At 37.1% G+C, this 15,399-nt stretch overlaps 1 protein-coding gene across 3 annotated transcripts in view; it reads right to left on the bottom strand.

The window, feature by feature from the left end:
- SMAD1 (SMAD family member 1) overlaps positions 1-15,399 on the bottom strand; it is an 86,586-nt gene that overhangs the window by 14,694 nt on the left and 56,493 nt on the right. For all 3 annotated transcript variants that reach the window (XM_037830744.1, XM_037830745.1, XM_037830746.1), the window contains 3 exons: positions 12,682-12,939; positions 6,015-6,131; positions 2,667-2,888 (listed from right to left, as the gene is read on the bottom strand). In XM_037830744.1, the coding sequence (XP_037686672.1) occupies positions 2,667-2,888; positions 6,015-6,131; positions 12,682-12,939 (597 nt within the window). The remainder of the gene's footprint in view (positions 1-2,666; positions 2,889-6,014; positions 6,132-12,681; positions 12,940-15,399) is intronic.

Genomic DNA, 15,399 nt, shown 5'->3' with positions numbered 1-15,399 from the left:
AAAAGTTTTCTGGAGAGTAATTTGGCAAACCATATCAAGATCTTTTGATTCAATAATTTCACTTTAAGAATCTAACCCAAGAATATTATCAATCATACCATATCATATCATTTGCAAATAATGATATAGTTTGGCTATTTCCATTATTTATAATTCTACATTTGGGTAGCAATGTACTGGCCAGAGCATCTGGAACAATTTTAAATAACAGCAGTCCTAGGATCCTTACTTTTCTTCCTAATTTTTAATAGGAAAGTCCTAGAGTACAATGGCCTTTAACCATTTTGGGGTAATAGTCATCTTTAGATGGTAAAAAAGTATGTTCCTCCACTTGAAAATGTAAGCAAAATAGTATTTATATTCAATTTCAGGGGTTTGCAGACCACAGAAAGATAGTTATGTATGTTATGAACCTAAGTTCTAGCATTTCATTATTAAATGTGATATAAGCTGTTATTTTTTTCTTTAAATACATTAAGGAAGTATCTACCAATTCCTGGTTTAAAAGTTCTTGTTTTTATTAAATGCTAAACTTTATCTCGAATGCCTCTTAAGCGACTACTATAACCTTTTAATTTGCTCCACTGTTCTAAATTTCATAGTAGGTCATTTTAAAACTTTTAGCATACTTATAGAAAAATCTGGTATAGAATAGAACAAAGAGCACCCACATACCCAGATTCATCTATTGCTATAATTTGGTCCACTTGCTTTATCATTTGCATCTTCCCCTTTCCCCATATAAATAGATTCTGACAAAGGAATGTTTTATCAGTAGACAGACAAACACACAGACAGATCTTTACATATACATAATTTTTTTTCTTGAAACATTTCATCATGGCCCTTTACCCCTAAATACTTAAGCATTTATTTCCTAAGAGTAGGGATATTCTCTTACATATCACAGTACAGTTAGCAATCCCAGTAAATATAACATTAACATAACACTCTCATCTAATCTATCATTCATATTCTGATTTTGCCTGCTGATTCCAAATAGTATGTTTTACCATCCAGTATAGGATCATGTCCAAGGTCAGGTATTGCACATGGCTGTTATAACTCTTTAACCTCTTTTAATCTGAACATTTCCACAATCTTTCTTTGTCTTCTGACATTGGCATTTGACCATTTTTAATTGGGTGCTCCTCATTTTTGGTTTGTCTGATGTTTCCTCATGTGTTCTTGGCTGGAACACTGTCGAGGTACTGCCTTTCTCATGGTACCACATCTGGAGGTATACGATATCCATCAGTCTCATCGGTGATGTTAACTTGGATCCCTCAGTCAGGATAGTGTCTAATTTCTCCAGTTTATAATTACTTCTTTTTATTCTCCCTTGTAACAAATAGGCAGTCTGTGGGGAGACACTTTAAGACCAGGCAAATTTCCTGTTTCTTATTAAAAAAAATTCTCTATTTAGCGTCCACTGATGATTCTTGCCTGATCCTTACTATGATAGTTGCAAAAGGATGATTTTCCAACCCTAGGACTCCCTTTACATTTACCAATCAGCACCCCCTTCATTCATATATCTATTTATTATGGATTACTATTGCTTTTTGATGGATTATAATTCATTACTGTACCTAATTTTTTGGTGCTCAAATTGTCCCCGAGTTGGCCAGTGGAAACTCCAAGTTGGCTCCTGTGACATGCCCCCATTATTTTCATTAGCATTTATTTACTTTCTGAAATTAAAAAGAGGTTCCAGGCTCATCTTGTGCCTACCTGCCCCAGCCTTGGAGTCTGCCATTTCTCCAAGGAGCCCTTGGTCCTTTTAGCGGAAATGGTGTTAGAGATAAACATGTGAGCACTCAACACGTTTATTGCTACTGGGTAGTTTGCTTCTTGGCCCTTTCAGCAGACAGATCCACAAACTACAATACATACACATATACATACACATACATATAAACTTACACATATACATATACATGAGAACATAAGCATGCACATACCCATACATACACAGATTAAAATCATCTCACACTGATACCTCCATCCATCTCCACAGAATTTATTTTTTGCCCTCCTCCCCATTTGTATGTCCCTTATTCCACAGTGAAAACCCAGGCTCCCAATGACAGGTACACGTTTACTCATTTGCTTAATCAGTAACACATCTAATAGTTTCAGAACTGTTTCACTCACACCTCTACAATAATCAAGTGTACCAAAAAAAGATCAAGATTTGTCTGCAAACTGTCCGTCCCACCTTCATTCTATCCTACCTGGCCCAGATTGTGGATACACAGTCAAATGCGATATTCAAAAGTTATTTTGGATTAGTTTTTTTTTTCTTTTCAGTTAATTACGGTATCCAATTGAAATACATTTAGGTTTATTTGTTTTAGTTTGCTTTCAGTTTTAGGTTGTAAGTCAGTATTTAACAGCTATTTTATTCCGTAGCAATACACAAGGTACCTAAGATAGAACAGTGCCCCAAAAGAGCAAGAGCAAGTTGGTAGACCACAAAAACCACCGATTAGAAAGTGAAGAACATCCTGATAATACAATTTGGCAAAACATTTACAAACCGTAGCAAGTGAACATTATCTGGGTTTGCTATATGCTACCTTGTCACAGGACTGAAGAGTCTGCTCTGGGGGGACAGGGACACAGCGGATAAACATTTGAAAGAGGTTCAAGTGAAAACTCACCTTTTCCAATATGCCGCCTAGTGTTTTCAATAGTGGAATTCCGGTTAACATTGGATAGCAGCCCAAGACAGAAACGGTTCTTATTGTTGGAAGGATCAGTGAAACCATCCACCAACACACTTGTGGAGGAGGCATGGAACGCTTCACCCACACGATTGTTGAGCTCATAGTAGACAATAGAGCACCAGTGTTTTGGTTCCTCGTAAGCAACTGCCTGAACATCTGTAAGAAAGAAAAGGTTATAGTCATCCAGGGTGAGCGCCTCGGGCTCTCGAAAACTGAAACCATGTTGTAAAACTGGCTCAGGATCATGGAATGAAGATATGGAAAAGTAATTGGCAATATAATGTATATAGCTCATCTATGATGGTTAAATCATATGCTTCTTACTAAGTGTGACACTCTTCTTCAATTGGAAAATAATTTTCTCCAATTATTATGAGATAACTAAAATGCCAGCCAAGCAAGCAAACCAACAGTATTTGCTGAGTACTAACAATAGGATACTTGCTATTTAATACACAGAAATGGAAAGTATCCCTACCATAGGCCTTGGCCCACCATCTAAAGAAACACAAGTGGTAAGTGAAAAAAGCAAGTGGGAAGAGAACAATAGAGGATAGGAAATATGCCAAAGGTGCTGGCATAAAAAGAACTACTTTTCGCAAAGCCTTAGCATGCCTGTGCTTTTTCAGGGCAATGAAGATCAGTTTCTAATTATTGATAAGAAGTTAAATTGCTTCACATTAAGTTGCCAACAACTATCATAGCTTCAGCTTTGCTCCAGTTCTCAAAGTAGGAAGAAATCTTGCCAGCTGGCCATTTTTACAGAATGAATCATATCTCTCTCATCCAGATGTCATGCTAACTTCCTTATATTCGCTTTAAGTCATACAGAGCAGGTGTGTTTTGTCTCTCCATTCCCAGAATAGGCCAACAATGGAAATTACCCAACTTTACTGACAGGATGCAGCTTGTTAAGTCAAATCTCTTAAGACTAACAAATCTCCAAAGAGAACATGCTTCTAAACATTTGCAACTAAAAGGTTTTAAAGATAAGTTCCTTCTGTAGTAAAACCTCTTGTACCAGTGCTTTAGAGATTCCAGGAATACAAACTATATTTATCTAGCATGCCAATATGTTATGATCTGAGGTTTATGAAGTTTTGGGTGTATAATCAGAAAAAAAAAAAAAAAAAAAGCGATTCCACATCAAACACCTGGACTATAACACTTAAGGGGGAATTACTTCTGTGCTCTTAACAACAGCTCCACAATATTAAAATATACTTCATTTTATAAGTCGGTTAAGAAAACAAGGAAAACGGTTGTTAAAAGATCACACATACGTTAGCTGCCTCAATATTCTTAAGCAAGTGAGCTGAAAACAAAGCGACACTATTTTTCCCCATTTGCTGTTCTCCCATGTCAAACTACATGGCAAAGAACAAAATTTAAGTGATTTACAAGGGCCAAATCTTGAAGAAGGCTGTGACATCATTAATAAAAGGCTTTAATCAGCTCTCAAGACTGTTCCAGATACTATTCATCTAGGACAGGGGTTGACAAATCTTTTCTGTAAAAGGCCAGAGAGGTTTTGTGGGTCTTATAATGTCTATTGCAACTATTCAGCTCTGCTGTTGTAGTATGAAAACAACCATAGGTAATATGTAAATGAATGAACATGGCTGTGTTCACTTTATTTATAAAAATAGGCAGTAGGATGAATCAGCCTCTGGGCCATAATTTGTTGATCCCCTGAGCTAAGAAAACCACCAAAGGATTAAAAAAAGAAAGCTATCTAGAATGGGGAAAATTTTAAAAGCTACTGAAAGGACTTGTCCGTTTCCCAAAATCACACAATTTAGACTTAACAACTAAACTGGCATAAAATGGAACAATACAAATGCTCAGTACAGTTATGAGCACTGCTATACGGCTCATAATTGTAGAGTCATGCTGTGTCTATTCTCTCCCTCAATCTTGTTCCCCAAATGCAAATTCCAGAGATGTGCGAGATAGGGGTTATTTTCCCTTGCCAGAGTCTTATTTGTTGGTTCATAATTACAAGTTTGAGAGAATGTTCTAGAGACGCTCAAGAAGCATAAAATATAGTCAATAAAAAAGATACAAAAATACTGCCTCTACCCATGAAGCCATTATAAACTGAAGGTATATCTCTGGTATGAGATTCAGCTCACTCCCTGATGGAGAGAGTACAGGCAGAGAAAGTCCCAAATCATATCGGTGTAGGCTCTGGGAAAAAATTTGACAGATAAAAAGGTATACATTCCAATTTATTACCTTGCACATCTAAGAAAGGTTCTTTTAGTTCATGATCAAATTTTAAGTACCTAAGTACTCAAAAAAATACAAGCAACTCTGACAAGGCTGAGGTTATCACAATTTTAATTAAAAAATAATGAAATAAAACATACTTAGTAATCAAATTGCATTTTAACTTCAATTTACATAAACTTTATACAAACTGAATGATCCCTGCCATGTGTTAAATGCACCCCTGAAGCAATCTCCTCCAAGGAGAGGTTACTTTGGAACAGTTTTATACAACAATATGGTGGTGGCTTCCTAAAGACTCTAAACTTATTTACCTGAGGTTCTAGGCTTGCTTAAGCCGACTCCACTCCTCACTGCAGACCTGGAAGAATAACGGTACCCTCCCTTCAGTTACTTTCCAAGGAAAACACTGAGCTGGAAACAAGACCCACTCCTACTAGAGGAGGACAGACATCTTCATTCTGCTTACAAGTTCTTCAGGAGTGAGAACAGGACAGACATGTGCCTCAAATCTTTTTTGTATTAAGGTTAGAAATAAATAAATATTGCAAGAAACAACTGCTATTAGTTTGTTCCAGTTGCAGCTCTAAAGAGACCGGAGGCTAAAGAATAGAGGAGGTTTGTGAGTATCTATTATAAAACTGCAAAAGACGCCTTTTGGAAAGCCTGGTTTACATAAACTTCCAATTTTGGAAATTGTCCCTGAAAACTTTACTTCAGTATTATGCTCACTGCTTCTCAATATCCCTTTGTCCTTCACTTAAAAATATTCTTTCATCACCAATTCAAAATTACTAAGTATTGAAGATCTAAACAAATGACTATATAATTATACCCCAGCCTTCGTTAGTTAAGTCAAATGTGTTTGTTCTTTAAATAAAGGACGTATTTGTTGTCCAAACAATTCTACTGATTTTCTCTTACCATTGTGTTCTACCTTTCTCACATAGCTTCTTTTTTAAAGGTAATAAAAATTTGTGAGAGACACTAACATTCATACAGGTAAACTTTAGCTGTAAAAAGGGAGTAAGAAGCAGCAGTTCATCTTACCTCCTCTGCTGATCTCTGAGGGTAGTGACGGTGCCATCATATTTGTGTCCATGGGCTGTGAGCCATCCTGGGTCATGGGGTCTTCAGGAGGCAGGTAGGCAGGTGGTGGCGTATCAGCTACAAAGTTTTAAAAAAAGGATTTCTTATCCTGAATAAACACACACGTTAAACATATATTCTTTTGTGCCGAAATTCCCAAGAGATCGACCAAGTTGCCATCTCAACCTCACCGTGAGAAGACTGGATACTACAGACACTGTACTTGGTATACAGTTTCTGAAAATAAATGCCATCCCACAGTGTTATACATTTTTAGTGAAAATGCTGTGGGAGGAAAAGTACCACATAGCAGTTCCAGAAATCACCTATCCAGATTGCGCCATTTAAAAACTATCAGAACAGCATTTAAACTTTCATACAACCCATTTTGAGAGAGCACCTGCATTTTACAGTTCCCCGGATGGATGGATACTGCATGCGATGTCTTAAGAAAAGTAGCTTCAGGGTCTCTTGCATGAAACCAAGCACTCTTAGGAATCTACCAACTGAGTTTCATTACAGCCTACTGATTTATACTTTAATTTTCCATAACTTCAAGCAATCTATTAGGACTACCTTCTTCCCATCCATTTAAATAATCACCAGTTTTGTGTTTTTTTTTGTTTTTTTTGTTTTTTTTTGTTTTTTTAATTCAGTTTTATTGAAATATATTCATAAACCATACAGTCATCCATGGTATACAATCAACTGTTCACAGTATGATCATATAGTTATGCGTTCATCACCACAATCTATTTCTGAACATTTTCCTTACATCAGAAAGAATCAGAATAAGAATAAAAAATAAAAGTGAAAAGAGAATACCCAAACCATCCCCCCATCCCACCCTATTTGTCATTTAGTTTTTACTCCCATTTTTCTACTGATTTTTTTTCAATTTTTTAAATTTGTTTATCAAAAAATTAAAAACAAACAGGCAAACAACAACCAAAAAAACCCCACAACATTTCAAACAAAGCAATGGATTAAGGAAAGCAAATAACCTAAAATAACTACTTTGCTTCCAATATGTTCCTACCATACCCCAAGAAAATTAATAAACCATGTCCAAACAGAGGAGTAAGAAAAACAAATAATCTAAAATAACTACATTGCTTCCAACATGTTCCTTCCATACCCCAAGAAAATTAACAACCCCTAAGAAAACAAAGGAATAAGAGAAAAAAAAAACCTAAAATAACTCTATTGCTTCCAACTTGATCTTACTATATCCAAGAAAGTTTACAAACCATAATCATTCCTGAGCATTCCCATAACATTGAGATTACCCTCCATAGTTTATCTGTTCTTATTAGATTATCATTCCCCCTCCACTAATTGGTATCTCTAGGTCCCCTACATTCTACAGTATAAAACATTGTACATTTTTCACAGAATTCACATTAGTGGTAACATACAATATCTCTCTTTTTGTGCCTGGCTTATTTTGCTCAGCATTATGTCTTTTTTTTTAATCTTCATTTTATTGAGATATATTCGTATACCACGCAGTCATACAAAACAAATCGTACTTTCGATTGTTCACAGTACCATTACATAGTTGTACATTCATCACCCAAATCAATCCCTGACACCTTCATTAGCACACACACAAGAATAACAAGAATAATAATTAGAGTGAAAAAGAGCAATTGAAGTAAAAAAGAACACTGGGTACCTTTGTCTGTTTGTTTCCTTCCCCTATTTTTCTACTCATCCATCCATAAACTAGACAAAGTGGAGTGTGGTCCTTATGGCTTTCCCAATCCCCTTGTCACCCCTCATAAGCTACATTTTTATACAACTGTGTTCGAGATTCATGGGTTCTGGGTTGTAGTTTGATAGTTTCAGGTATCCACCACCAGCTACCCCAATTCTTTAGAACCTAAAAAGGGTTGTCTAAAGTATGCGTAAGAGTGCCCACCAGAGTAACCTCTCGGCTCCTTTTGGATTCTCTCTGCCACTGAAGCTTATTTCATTTCCTTTCACATCCCCCTTTTGGTCAAGAAGATGTTCTCCGTCCCACGATGCCGGGTCTACATTCCTCCCCGGGAGTCATATTCCACGTTGCCAGGGAGATTCACTCCCCTGGGTGTCTGATCCCACGTAGGGGGGAGGGCAGTGATTTCACCTTTCAAGTTGGCTTAGCTAGAGAGACAGGGCCACATCTGAGCAACAAAGAGGTATTCGGGAGGAGGCTCTTAGGCACAACCATAGGGAGGCCTAGCCTCTCCTTTGCAGCAACCGTCTTCCCAATGGTAAAACCTGTGGTAGAGGGCTGAACCCATCAAACCACCAGTCCCCTATGTCTGTGGTCATGTTAGCAACCATGGAAGTGGGGTAGGCGAATACCCCTGCATTCTCCACAGGCTCCTCAAGGGGGCACTACATCTTTTTTTTTTTCCTTGTTTTTTTTTTTTTTTTTTTTTAACTTTCCCTTCTTTTTTAAATCAACTGTATGAAAAAAAAGTTAAAAAGAAAACAAACATACAATAAAAGAACATTTCAAAGAGACCACAACAAGGGAGTAAGAAAAAGACAACTAACCTAAGATAACTGCTTAACTTCCAACATGTTCCTACTTTACCCCAAGAAAGTTACCTAATATAGCAACATTTCTGTGAACTTGCTTCTACTATATCCATCAGAAATTCACAGACCATAGTCATTCCTGGGCATCCCCAGAACGTTAAATAGCTTATCTGTTCTTCTTGGATTATTGTTCCCCCTTCCTTAATTGCTCTCTATTGCTAGTTCCCCTACATTCTACATTATAAGCCATTTGTTTTACATTTTTCAAAGTTCACATTAGTGGTAGCATATAATATTTCTCTTTTTGTGCCTGGCTTATTTCGCTTAGCATTATGTCTTCAAGGTTCATCCATGTTGTCATATGTTTCACGAGATCGTTCCTTCTTACTGCCGCGTAGTATTCCATCGTGTGTATATACCACATTTTATTTATCCACTCATCTGTTGAACGACATTTGGGTTGTTTCCATCTCTTGGCAATTGTGAATAATGCTGCTATGAACATTGGCGTGCAGATATCTGTTCGTGTCACTGCTTTCCGATCTTCCGGGTATATACCGAGAAGTGCAATCGCTGGGTCGAATGGTAACTCTACATCTAGTTTTCTAAGGAACTGCCAGACTGACTTCCAGAGTGGCTGAACCATTATACAGTCCCACCAACAGTGAATAAGAGTCCCAATTTCTCCACATCCCCTCCAGCATTTGTAGTTTCCTGTTTGTTTAATGGCAGCCATTCTAACCAGTGTTAGATGGTATCTCATTGTGGTCTTAATTTGCATCTCTCTAGTAGCTAGTGAAGCTGAACATTTTTTCATGTGTTTCTTGGCCATTTGTATTTCCTCTTCAGAGAACTGTCTTTTCATATCTTTTGCCCATTTTATAATTGGGCCGACTGTACTATTGTCATTGAGTTGTAGGATTTCTTTATATATGCAAGATATCAGTCTTTTGTCAGATACATGGTTTCCAAAAATTTTTTCCCATTGAGTTGGCTGCCTCTTTACCTTTTTGAGAAATTCCTTTGAGGTGCAGAAACTTCTAAGCTTGAGGAGTTCCCATTTATCTATTTTCTCTTTTGTTGCTTGTGCTTTGGGTGTAAAGTCTAGGAAGTGGCCGCCTAATACAAGGTCTTGAAGATGTTTTCCTACATTATCTTCTAGGAGTTTTATGGTACTTTCTTTTATATTGAGATCTTTGGTCCATTTTGAGTTAATTTTTGTGTAGGGGGTGAGGTAGGGGTCCTCTTTCATTCTTTTGGATATGGATATCCAACTCTCCCAGCCCCATTTGTTGAAAAGACCATTATGACTCAGTTCAGTGACTTTAGGGGCCTTATCAAAGATCAGTCGGCCATAGATCTGAGGGTCTATCTCCGAATTCTCAATTCAATTCCATTGATCTATATGTCTATCTTTGTGCCAGTACCATGCTGTTTTGGCAACTGTGGCTTTATAATAAGCTTCAAAGTCAGAGAGTGTAAGTCCTCCCACTTCGTTTTTCTTTTTTAGAGTGTCTTTAGCAATTCGAGGCATCTTCCCTTTCCAAATAAATTTAATAACTAGCTTTTCCAAGTCTGCAAAGTAGGTTGTTGGAATTTTGATTGGGATTGCATTGAATCTGTAGATGAGTTTGGGTAGAATTGACATCTTAATGACATTTAGTCTTCCTATCCATGAACATGGAATATTTTTCCATCTTTTAAGGTCCCCTTCTATTTCTTTTAGTAGAGTTATGTAGTTTTCTTTGTATAGGTCTTTTACATCTTTGGTTAAGTTTATTCCTAGGTACTTGATTTTTTTAGTTGCTATTGAAAATGGTATCTTTTTCCTGAGTGTCTCTTCAGTTTGTTCATTTCTAGCATATAGAAACATTACGGACTTATGTGCATTAACCTTGTATCCCGCTACTTTGCTAAATTTGTTTATTAGCTCTAGTAGCTGTATCGTCGATTTCTCAGGGTTTTCTAGATATAAGATCATATCATCTGCAAACAATGACAGTTTTACTTCTTCTTTTCCAATTTGGATGCCTTTTATTTCTTTGTCTTGCCGGATTGCCCTGGCTAGCACTTCCAGCACAATGTTGAATAACAGTGGATAATCACCAGTTTTTAAATCCCTAGTAACCAAATTAATAGCAAATGAATCAAGTTTATCATAGCTATCTTCTATTCCAGAATTTAGATGTTTCCTTCTCAAAAGCAAATAGCCAGCTAGCAAATAGAGACAAATTATATATGATTTTTGCAATAAAGAACACTAACCTAAATCTTGTATTTTCTTAATATAAAATAGAGGGTATGTGTTTCCCAAAATGATCCTTTGTGATCCGAAATAAGTTCCTTGCTGGCTATTGTAAGCCCCTCTAGCATTCATGACAGCGACTTGGGAACAAATTTTTACCAGAGTGAATCATGAATAATTTGAACAAGTACAGTACTCTGGACCTGGCAACTGTTAATACAAATAGCTAATATTGCTTCTTCAGAGGTTCTCAGTGATTTCTATGACTGCTTCTCCAGCTGAATCACAAACCAGTAACTTCCACCATCCCTGTTGCTAACAAAGTCCCTGATAAGCAATGACTCAAAGCACTGAAGCAAGACTATAGGGACTTTATCTAGATGCTTTTTTTACCCTTTCTCCAGCTTCTTTTAATCCAGTTTCTTCCCTGCAGCTGTGTGCTGTCTCTGTTTTACCTCCAGCCAGGAATGAAAACAAGAGCCTCCTCTGAGACCAAATCCAATGAATTTCTGCAACCGAGCTGATGGAAACTTCATAGGCAATTTATGGCATCAGTGCCCCTGAGAGGGACCAGATAATTACTGGTGGTACTCTAGTATTCCCATAGCTACCTTCCCTAAGTCCTGACAACGTTCTCTTTCCACACTTTTTCCACTTGGCCTACGCCTTAATCTGACAGCCAGGGACAACGTGTAAATTCAAGCAGCAGTCTTCAGTTTTTTAACTCTTGGGCCCACCGTTGGTTCACCACTACTCAAAAGCCTTCCAAAACTAAACTCCTCATCCCTAACCTGTCCATCATATCTAATGGTCTTGGGAGAGTGAGAGAGGTAGAAATTAACAGATGATATTAGTTTGATTGATTTGTAAACTAATCTATCTCCCACCCACATCCCAAACAGTTTTGGATCAAAAACAAGCAAAACAATGCAAAATGAACAGGCTTAAATAAAAGGAATAAACAAACAAACAAATGGGAGCAACGGAAGCAATATCAAGCATGGACCCCTTTTTGATTTTTGAGGACACATCAATTCTGATGCTGCATTCAAATTTACTTCAAAACATTTCAATTGGCCCAATAAACATGCTTGCCCACCAGGCATTTTTCCTTCCTGAACTGTTAACAAATATCAAATAAATTTCTGCTTAGAGTATCCTTCTTGAGGACTACTGGTAAGAAATTTGGCAGTGATTACTTTTTTTCCTAAGATGTTTGCTTATTAACCTATAACTTGAAAAATATAATGTCCTAATTATTTTTTTGATAAACATTACACCATCAATTAAGTCTAAAAAAAGAGGATAATTGTTTTTTTGTCTTTGGTAAGTTAAACAAGCAGATGGTTTTCAGTGCTTCTGTGGCAATTCCTTTGTTATTAAAATATGTTTCTTGGGATTACATCACCATTTAAATGAATTTAATTAAGTGGGGGGAGGGCATAATCCTTGTCCAATATTCACACAACCTGGTTTCTTCCACATATGAAAAAAGATGTTGATTGAGATTGTGTTTCTCATTACAGCAAATGTGTGTGACACTTTTTCTCTTCCTCTCTTTTATCAAGAGCAAAAACTATAATAATTACACCATTCCTAGAAAGGTCAGCTGTTTCAAAACTTTTTAAAAATCAATGAAAAAATACAGCTTATTCAAGCATATATGCCTGACAAGTAAAACAAGACATTTACTTACTTGGCTATGAGATCTCCTTTCACCAAAAGTTCTAGAGCTTAGTGCCATATACCAGAGCTGAAAATTCTCCCCATGCCAAGTTGGCCCAGCTTCTCCTTGAAATTGATAACACAGTCTTATCTGACCAAAGAACATCGTGGAACATTCCAACCTACCTGGCATCTGAAAAGGGCTTCCTGGGTCTGAGCTGGTGGGGGAGTGCGGGTAGGTGCTAGTGCTGCTCCCAGGAGAGTTTGGGTAACTGCTGTTGGGTGAATGAGGAAACGGGTGGCTGTTGGGTTGCTGGAAAGAATCCGGAAAAGTGGCATTGAGTGGCATATGAGGCTCATTTTGTCCTAAGTTACGGAACTGAGCTAAGAGGCTGTGCTGAGGATTATATTCGCTGTGTCTTGGAACCAGGACTGGAGGAAGAACTGAAAAAAATAATGAAAAAAAGAGACAAAAATGAGAATGATGAAAATCTATAATTATGTCACAATAAAGCTGAAGAACAATCTGTAAGTGACAACAATTTATCTGAACCCTGCCTTGTGGCCAACTCAAAAGCACCATTCAATTGAAAAGCCATTTCACTCAGGAACAAAGAACAAATGCAGTCTCTTTAGGATCACTGATTATGAGATAAGCCTGAGATACGCACAACTGACAAACTGCCCAAGGAAAGTTTACAAAACATATTCTTTTATGTTAAAAATGTTAAGGTTCCCCATTCTTAATTTTTTCATCCACCAAAAAAACAAAACACAATTAAGAATATAGACTACCATTGACGATTCCACTTTACAGTGCTGGCTGATAAGATTTTACTTTTAGGAGTTATATTTCAGTGATATGAACTATTCACCATACAATGTTTCAAACTGACACAATAAATTACTTTAAAACAAAAGAAGGTACAGTAAATAAAACTGAAGTAGTAAATACAGTAAGCAGCATAAAATCTGAATGCCAATGAAAGTAATCAGACAAAATATGATGTTTTGTGTCCTGTCACACTTCATGCACACCTTTTCTGTAAGAATCTTAATGTTACTCGCGTTTCAGTAATCCTTATCACCACCTGATAGGCCAAGGAAGAAAAAGGTCATACAATTCACATTTTTCTAACTGATAACTCAAGATATAGAAGGTACAAACTTAAGCATCTTGTTAAGAAGCCAGGAAAACAACTCATACATTCCTAAAAGCGCTGTATGTTAGGAACCTAAGGAGTTAATGATTAGCATGGTCATCAACTTCCAGAAAAGTCTATGTTTTGAAATCTGACACTGAGGCAAAGCCACTATAAATACAATGATCATAGAAAGGAAGGGCTGGCTCACAGTTTCAGAGCCCTACCCAGGTTAGATCCTAAATTTCCTGCCAGGGTCGCCAGACCATCTCTCCCCAGCAATAAAGGCTCTGGGAAGCTCTACTGCTCTTGTGGCCCCAGCTAGGAAGAGAAAAACAACCCATCAACAGCACAGAAGAAAAGGAGGAGATTTAAAATCTGTTGTTGTTGGGCATTAGGACTCAGAACATATTTTCTCAAGGAAACAATATTTAGTGGCATTAGGAATTAAGTAGATGTTTGAGAGCTTACCAGGGAATCTATTCATAATTTATATCACTTCTATGGGCACATGTGCTCTTAACACTGAACTCTTATTATTACTTATTGATGGGCTGAAATTGTTTTTCTTTTAAGTAAAAAAAAAAAAAAAAGTTCTGGAAGATATTAAAATGTCCCAAATGCATATCTTAAATTTCCACATAATCCTGCATCAATAAGATTTGTTGGTTTACCTATTTGATCCCTTAGAAAGAAACCTTATTATAATAAATTGTACTTTCTTTTTAGCACAGTGATGGAATATGTCCAAACCAAGTCATCAAAAGCATAATTTCTCCCTACATCTCTCAATAGTCATCTGAAGTATACACTACTTTGTTTCATTGAAGAAAAAAATCCAATAGATATAAAGACACTCTCAACCTCAATAAAATTCTATTCCAAAATAAATACATGCTATGAAATAGTCCAATGGTTTAAAATTAGCTGTGTAAACATAAACATTCTCTATTTCTTTTTGCTGCTACAGCTTAAGTTACCACTTCCTAACATACTTCTATGGTCACCTATACGGCCTCAACTCTGTTTCTTACCCTTAAGAGAGGGCAAACATTGACCCTAAGCTCCTCCCCACAAATAAATGCCTGACAGCAACTTGAATCAATCTCCCATCTTCTAAGTCTTCAGAGAACACCCTGCCCTCCATACACACGGATTCTATCTACTGGAGCCCCTGCTTTGGTGGTTCCTGTTACCTAACAGTTTTATAACTAGAGACTTGTTTCCACTGCCTGTAGATGGGGGGTGGGGGGGGTGGTCACGGAGAAAGAATTGATCTTTGAGGTGGCGGGAGCAGAGGGCAATGTGTTTCTGCACTCCCAGCTGATCCTTGGCGTAAGTGTTGTAGTAACCCAGTCACGGGTGGGTGGTGTGATGGCTCTGAGGCACAGTGCTGACTGCTCTTGGTGTACATCACACGTAAGATCAAGCACCTTCATTTGGTGATAGGGATTTGAGCTTCCAAGTATAACAAAGCAGCACTCTATAGAGGAACTTGAAAAGAAAAAGAACTTTTTTCTCATCTGTGATTACTAAGATGACAGAGCTTTACCCCTGCTGATATAGGTACAGGTACCTTTTGATAGAGATAATCTTAAAAAATAAGTTGAGGTATGATATACATATAGTAAAGTGCACATGTTTTCATATAAATGGAATTATACATACTCTTGTGTCTGACTTCTTTGGTTCCACATCATGTTTGTGAGATTCATCCAAAGTTGCTGTATGTAGCATCTTATTTATATGAATATACTACATC

Source organism: Choloepus didactylus, chromosome 3 (genome assembly GCF_015220235.1).
Source record: "Choloepus didactylus isolate mChoDid1 chromosome 3, mChoDid1.pri, whole genome shotgun sequence".
In the NCBI taxonomy this organism is placed as follows: Eukaryota; Metazoa; Chordata; class Mammalia; order Pilosa; family Megalonychidae; genus Choloepus; species Choloepus didactylus.
Note: the sequence above shows the minus strand (reverse complement) of the source record. Positions and strands in the feature narration are given on the sequence as shown.